This window comes from Botryllus schlosseri, chromosome 10 (genome assembly GCF_051294905.1).
Source record: "Botryllus schlosseri isolate E-star chromosome 10, Bs_hap1, whole genome shotgun sequence".
NCBI classification, from domain to species: Eukaryota; Metazoa; Chordata; class Ascidiacea; order Stolidobranchia; family Styelidae; genus Botryllus; species Botryllus schlosseri.
Window position 1 is genome coordinate 10909211 of NC_137245.1, and position 8351 is coordinate 10917561.

The following is an 8351-nucleotide window of genomic DNA, read 5'->3' on the forward strand; positions in this document are numbered from 1 at the left end:
TAAGTTGAGCAAGAGATATTTCGGGCTATTATTGGCATTTCAACTGTTCAGCCAAATACTATATTTGTAATAACTTCTGATTACAGTTTGTGATACTCATTTCAGTTAATCTACGAGTTATTTTGTTGCTATATTTAGCCTTTATTTTACGATGGAGACTGAAGCCAAGAAGTGATTGCGATATGCCCAAATATCCATATAAGTCTGATGGTGATTTGAAAAGAATGCAGCGTCGGCGAAGGCAACAGTTGATGAGGTATCGTCCTCTAAGCATTGGTTCAACCTGCAGCGGCTGCTAAAGATATCTGGCTGACAGTACATTGCACTAATATGAGGCCAGTGGAATTACCCAGATAACCGAGACTACGCCAAGTCTAAACTTATTGGGAGACACCATTCACAATTGAGCTCTGAATGAAGTTAGCGTGCCACACAGTGAGTAGGCTGCTGATGGTAGCTCCGCGTTGCTTGATCCTATTCTTGCCGCCAAGGCACAGACTTGTTTGATAAACCAGATTTTGTCTGTATTTCAATGCAAGAGCAGGAATAGTTGTATAAAACTTGTCCCGGAAAGAAGATCTTTCTGTATCTCGACTGAAATCAACATGTTGTTTTATGCATTTTATTTGGCTGGCTGTCCGTCTGTATTTGACCGGTATTTTGTATGTATGCTCGTGATGGATTTTATTATAACTAAAACTATAATGAAAAGATATTGTCAAATAGTGATGTCTTACAACATAAGGGTCAGTATGTTTGCCAGAAAGCAACAGTGATTCAGGTAGCGATAGGGCTGATAGCGGTTGTAAGATGCAGTAGCGAGAGGGTTAATGGACGGCAACAACGGGTTAATAAGTCTGGGGCAGAAGTGCGAACATTGTTTCTTTTGAAGCATCATTTTGACATCGAATGCGCATTATACGCCGGGAGATCGCTTCCCGTTTTGTTGACTGGGATGGCGATACCGACGATCGCACGGCGTGCCGTACCCTCGCGATCTGGTGTAATTACGACATTGCGAACATAAAATTTGTTGACTTTGATCAGACAATTGTTTTGACTTACTTTTGATCGCTGAAGTAAAAGTGTTTTTCTCTATCAAGTAACATTTTTCGGTTAGGTAGGCCTACCTATACCACATTGTCTCGTAATCCCCATAGAAGTACCACTTTTATTATGTTGCATTCATTGTATAAAACGTTTCGAGAACGACTAGCAAACATTCTTGCTCTAGTCGTCATCGTGTAAGGACCTCTTTTCCAGCCTTCGCAGGAGCAATCACCTATCTCGGGTTCGTCAGCAATTAGCAGAAGTCCTCTCTAAGCAGGGGTCCATCGAGGCTCAGTCGTCTGGGAAGCGTAAACTGCAGAGTGATGCAGCAGATTCGAGCAGCGAAAGTGATAGTGATGTCTACGTATCTGAGGCGAAAATTGTTGCTAAAGATTTCGCTAGTCAGGGATCAAGGAAGACTTCTCCTACTCAGCAAGTTCCGTCTACTAGCGTAACTCCTGATGAAATCACTGAGTCAAAAGACGTAAATTCAGTTGGCGAATTGAGAGTTGTCATATCTGGTGAAGGTACCTCGATGAGGCTCATCCCCCTACCGTCGTCCACAGAGCGCTTCTCGCGCTAATCGGTAACTATGAAAGCCCTCGACCCTCGAGTTCAGGTTATTGTTGTTGTTGTTGTTGTTGTTGTTTATCAGAAGAAAAATTTGGCGCTTATCACCTGTTGGTCTTTTGCATTCAGGTGATCTCCCGACAACTTGTAAAACTACAAAGCAAGTACAAACGCGTACTTGCTATTACAATGTTGCAGCTTATCCGATAAAGTGAGCAACAGTATAATCAACATCAAAACGTCTCTGCATCCTAGCGGATGTTATAGAAGCAGAGCAGTTATTTCGGGGGTACCTCTGGGTATCTCCGACTCCGAACTCGTCGAAGAACTTTCCAACGTAGGAGTGTCATCTGTTAAGCGCCTGAAGAAAAACGACACGAAGGGGTACTCTGCCTCCCTTTAGTTCTCCTGCGTCTTCACAGTGAGAAGGTACCCGACAGCGTCAGCTAATCGTATCATAGGTTTAGGACCAGGCCCTATAACCAGTGTTGGGATCAAGTCACTATCTTCGAGTCACGAGTCATTCCGAGTCATTGCACATTTTGACTCGAGTCAAGTCAAGTCAATCGATTTTCAAAGGTGACTCGAGTCAGGTCAAGTCACTCGATTTTTGGAGGTGACTCGAGTCAAGTCAAGTCAAGTCAAGTCACGAGCCAAGTCACATTTCAAGTCAAGTTGCCTTTTCGGAGTATGAGGCATGATTACGTCATTGCAATTTGCTAGCTGTCTGAAATAAAGATTGAGTGATCATTGAGTCCGAACCAATGAACGAATGTAGAGTGAAATATACCGGCAAGAAGGCGCTGTATCGCTCACATACACGTAGAACTGTTAGGCTACGTAAGTTATTGCATAGCCTTAGTTTATATAGTTACCAACCACAATAGAGAATAGCGAAACGAATTGATAAGATGCAATACATTACTTATTCACACATAGATATGATAAAATTCGAGCCTGCGCTAATGGTTGAGGACAATGTACACTATATTCGAATTCAATTTCAATAAAACAAGAGGTTCGGTAAAGGTAAGAACAGAGAATAGAAATAGACATTTTGCTATTTTATCATTTTAATACTAGAGTTTACGACAACGTAACTGTAAGCTTCGATCACTTCGTTTGCGATCAATTTATTTATGAGAGAACAATCGAGGCTCGGTGAAACGCTCGATCATTGAATCATTGGTCGCTTTCAAGGGTTACACCAGCGTTTCGTGAACAATTCGAACATATGCAAGATACAGTGATTTTTATCGACACCGATTACTTGATGACTTGAAATTGACTCGTGAATTTTGCTCCGAGTCACGAGTCAAATCGCATTTCTGATACGCCGAGTCAAGTCAAGTCGAGTCATTTTAGCAAAGTGACTCGAGTCAAGTCAAGTCATACGAAAAAGGTGACTCGAGTCTGACTCGAGTCAAGTCATGACTCGAGTCATCCCAACACTGCCTATAACCCGTCACCGTTACGCTGTCACCGATGCGATCGGTTTGGCCACCATTGGGGTTTCTGAAGTGGACATTCATGCAGTGGTAAATGTAGTGGTCGGGATAACTAGTATCTCTTTTGCACCAAGAATGAATTTTGGTTCAACTGCAAAAATCCTCACAGTGCCGCATATGTCGATTGTTGCGTATATAAAACCAAAGCTGAAGTGCAAATTATTAAAGAACGTAAAAAATTAGTTATTCCGATTGACATCTAGCATAGGTAAATCTCTGATGACTTCTACAACAAATTTCCGAAACGTTTACAACCAGAAATCAACAGTACACTATGCGATATTTAGCACTGAAGCAGGTGCGCGAGAAAGTAGCTTGCTAACCAATTTGCGGTTGCTATGCGTATCTAGTCACGTGATCGAAGTCCTGCAAAAGGCCTATTAGGGGGGAGATCGAAGGGGAGCCTAAATTATAGAGTATTCCGTGGGAAATTTCGAACCACATCAACTTTTCCTCGCGCCCTGCGAGATTTAGTAAAACCAATTATCTACTTTTGTAGCAGCGCCCTAAGTAAAATACGCAATATTTATGAATAAAATAAGTATTCCTGCGCCGGCCATTACTTCTTCACGACACAGATCAGACCAGAGACCAATGTTCCCTCTAAGCTGCGCACGTGCGCAAATGCGCAGTGCTGACAAGGTCTCTTGCGCACAGAAAATCCAAGTTGCGCACAAAAAATCCGAAGAGATGACTTTTTTTATAGTCGTTACACACTGTTGTCCAAGGGTCTGCGCAGTAAGTTGGTGAGTGTGCGCAGACTCTTCATAAATTAGAGGGAACATTGCCAGAGACCCTGTATTACAACGTTTAGTTTATTTTTTTGTTGTTTCCTGTGCTAATGTTATTTTATTTACGGTGGGACGAATCAATAAACATTTCTCTCTATCTCTCACCAAGACTTTTGAAGTTTCAGTCAACATGCGAGTTCCGGAATTGTGTTACCATCCAATTAAAACCTTGGCCGAAACTTGCATCCGCATTTAGACGGAAAACATCACTATATATAGCCCATTTTGGGATCCGGGAGGATGACACTTCGTCGAAATCACAGAAGTTGGATTACCGGACATGAAAACTGCTTATTCGATGACTTTCACGGGAAATCCTGCTGTGTTTTAAAATAGCTTATTTTTCCAGTCTTGATCCCTGAAGACCCGTTCGAACATCCACGTTGCAGATTTTGCATCATTTATGGCGTTTGTAATTGTGCGTGTTCATTAGCCTGGCTGTCAAAACTGTATAGGATGATGAATTCCAAAAAAGGAAGACATTTAGATGTCCTCGGAGGATATTTTCGATTTCAAGAAGATTTAGGACAAATCTTTCTGATGGAGGACAAATCTGGTAACCCCTGCCTATTGCCAATTGTCCATGGGCAGCAGATGCGGAATAGTCTAATAGCGATTGCCATCTGAAGACAGGTTTACGATCATATGTGGGGAAGACCAACGTTTTGAGGGGGGCCTTGCAAAGTAATGTTTCGGCCGTGGGTATGGTAGTAATACCGCAAATAACTAGTTTATACGGGTAAATTTGAGTAATGTTAATCATGCAAGAGCCTAGTGGTACGCGATCGATGAAAGTTTGAGAAACACTGGTGGAGAGATGACAAGAAAAACCACAAAAATAGCATCTACAGGTGCAGTTAAAGGTAATAACATGTGGTCTAAGTGAAGTAGTGGACGCTGACTCTAGTGGTACGACTGAATCGATTCAATGTCATAAGGCACACATATCGTGGAGGATGGTATACTCGTAGCGAAAAGATTGAGTATTTCCACCCGAGTATCACCCTTGATATATGAGTGTGAATATACACCCATAGCACACGAACCCATGCAGAACCTACCTCAGACTTATACCGCGGTTTAAATCGAGTGGAATATCTTAATCCAGCATACACGTATAGGCACGTAGGATTTATCACCGCGATGTATAATTCTGAGTTATTAGCTTCTGTTTTCGTGTGCCACCCTTTTCTACCCTCTGGGTGTGAATACACGCTCTTTTCGTCTTTTCGCTAGGAGTGTATGGTGTCGCTGCAAGGTGTGAATTCTACGTCCGTCACCAATATAAGTCATTGCATAAGACAGGAGTCGCCAACTCAAAACGGGTCGCGGGTCGCGGGCCAATTTTCAAATTTCGTAGCGGCCGCGGGCCGCATGAATTCAGTATCGATATAAAATAGTCAACGCAGTGCTACTAACATATAGGCGATTGGCATAGTGACCACAAAAGAAGTAATATTTTATTAAATGAATACAAATACAACAAAAATCATTGTCATCAATTTCATTATATTTTGAACTCTGAGCTGTACACGATACCCGGAAACGTTTATCAGCGACTAAGGAATCGATACTGGGGCTAGGGAGATAAGTTACCTATCGGAATAACCATCTCCATGTAGAGCAGTGGTTCCCAACCTTTTTGTCTTCATTCCCCACTTCAGATTTATTCTGAGCCTTCATTCCCCACCAGGACCGTAACACCACTTCGTCAGCCCCGCCGAAAAACGTTGATCTTGGGCTCTCACAGGGTGACAAACCCAACTTTTTGGGGGCGGAGCCTCCCACAACCCCATCAGCCATGCTGAGCCTGTACGCGTTTTCCCCGCTACTTATCAGCTACATGGGTCTACTGTTTCGAGCGACGCCTTATTTCGACTACTTTCCACGCGCGAAGCGCGAAAAATTTATATAACTCATGTTTAAATCGGTAAATCTGATCGGGAATTGCATATACCGTATTGGGGGAAGGGTACCCAATAATCAGATATTCGGCAAAATTGAATCGCGCACCTAGCACGAAAATTTTTTGAAAAGGTGACATAAATTTCCAAAAAATACTTTAATTTATGTTAATTACCGAAATAATCTCGGGCCTCTTCGAGTTCGCCCCCCTAAATTGGGTGGGTTTGGGGTCGCGGCAGTAACGGTCCTGTTCCCCACTATCCAGCACTTTTGTCATCACAGAGCATCTATCGGTATCTGCTGGTTTGACTACACAAGACACATAACCACACCAGTACGCAATACAATCGCCTATAAGTGCAACATAAAACGTATTGTGAACCGATACCAGTGACGCTCAAAATTTCGCGAAAGCGTTATTTCACGTCAAACTAGTCGTGCTGGATGCGTTTGTGACGCCATCATTGGCCAGCCAGAGTTGAAAATGAGGTTTTGTGAACGACACGCAATATAACGTTCGATACATACATTCCAGAGCACTTAACTGGTAAGGGTAATTGCACATGCACATGTGTCTCTGTGAATATGTAGACTGTCTTGTATATAATTTTGAACAAATGCGTCTATTCCCCACCAGAAACCATTGAATTCCCCACCAGTGGGGAATTCCCCACCGTTTGGGAACCACTGATGTAGAGCTTGATCTTGTGGGTGGACGCCCGAAGCCAGTGATTCTCAAACTTTTTTAGTACCCCCCTCTTTTATGACATTAAAAAATGTCATATCACGAAATGCAACCAGAATGCTAGCAATCCCAACGAATAGTTTGATGGCATGGAAGGTTATGACTGTTCATGAGAGAATTCTATAATATGAATTCCAAACTATCCACAGAGCAATAACTATGAATTTGAAGTAAAACGTTCCGAGCGCGAAAATTTTTCAGTTGACCGCATATCCGCGCCCTGAGTTTGAGAACCACTACCTATGCCATTTTCTAAGTGTCACGGTCTTGGCAGTGTTGGGCCGATGCACGGCATGGCAATATGCCCATTCATATCAGCTTATTATCCCTTGGTGGAATGCTGTTGCCATCGACAAAGCCGTTTCAGCTAGTGACGACGAGTGACGTTCTACACAGGAGAATATCTTATTTTGAAACAACAATATGTTAAAACTGTAGTCGCAATCTCAGCATTTCAAAATGATTTTCTAATCTTTCTTCTGAAATTTCAAATCAAGTCGCGGGCCGCAAAATATGACCTCCGGAGCCGCGTGTTGGTGACCCCTGCCATAAGACGTGCAATGTGCGTCTATGGAAAAAGATAGCTATTTGACATCACTTTTTTAATCATAATTCTGCGGCAACATTGCATTCAACCAACCAATACAAGTCATTTATATATGAGCGACAGAATTAATATGACTAATATGCCTTGATTACGGTTGATGGTGGGGTTATGGATTTACCTACACTGATTTGGATTATAGAATGTACCTTTATGACCCAACGTAAATACCACGGTCATCGTTTTCGCTGTGGTATATCATAAACAATTGAATTGTATGATAAGGCACAATTTAATGAGTACAGCTCAGGTTATTGCATCTTCATATCAGATTTGGTATATGTAATTTTAAACTTCATTGCACTAGGCTACTTACTCACCAAATGTATTGCATTTGATTTCCCAAAGAGGCACATCGTTTTCCGTATCCCCTGCAACGACTGTCCCCATCCATATAATTACGATATACACGATCATACTGCTTGCGATATACATAAATTCCCTACCCTTCTCCAATGGCATATATTAATCATTGGTTTCTCGGAACGGCGCTGTACACAATATAGTTATTACTGCTTACTTGCAATACAGCTACAAGTGAGCATATCTTCGCAACTGAGTCATGGAAGGACTTTTATGCACTTACACACAGTGTCATAAGCTACGTACAAGGAAGGAGGAGCGATAATATTAGGCATCTCGAGGCTAGCATCGAAAGGAGATATATGTGTATATCATTATCAGTCAACCATATCATCAAACATATTTTGAATCCAGTAAATGCCCTTCAGTCACATTTCATTTCGAAGCATTGCCTATTTTGACACGAGTCAAGTAAAGCGGCCTGATTTAAAAAAAAACTCTTATTCCAGTTATCACTCAAGCCACAAAACTTTTCAAAGTGATCCGAGCCAAGCGAAGTCCTATCAAATTATTTTCCGATTCCGATTGAATTTAAAGTCAATATAATATTTTCAGTGGAAATCGTATTACGTTTGTAGCGATCTTATATGCGTATAGAAGACAAATTATACTTGAGCGTGTTACTAAATAGTTACTACATCTTCTCGAATTGACCACGAAAAGAACAAATTTTGTTGCTAGTAAAATAGTAATTTTTATACATCTATCAAGTGTTTTATATAGTTTTGCCTTGAGTTGACTTTCTGCAAATCTAAGCCACGAAATGATTCGCGCAATACCTTGTCATGCCTCTCAGAACAACCTTGACCGCGGCA

The 8351-nt window shown here is 41.7% G+C and overlaps 1 protein-coding gene across 2 annotated transcripts in view; it reads right to left on the reverse strand.

The window, feature by feature from the left end:
• LOC145449103 (uncharacterized) overlaps positions 1–7724 on the reverse strand; it is a 70936-nt gene extending 63212 nt beyond the window's left edge. Inside the window, exon 1 of one of the 2 annotated variants that reach the window (XR_013918135.1) lies at positions 7494–7724. Coding sequence is in view for 1 of the 2 variants with exons in the window: in XM_080327576.1 (XP_080183702.1) it covers positions 7494–7635 (142 nt within the window). In the remaining variant the exon portion in view is untranslated. The remainder of the gene's footprint in view (positions 1–7493) is intronic. The other variant, XM_080327576.1, reaches the window with a different exon arrangement.
• Between the last annotated feature and the right edge of the window lie 627 nt (positions 7725–8351).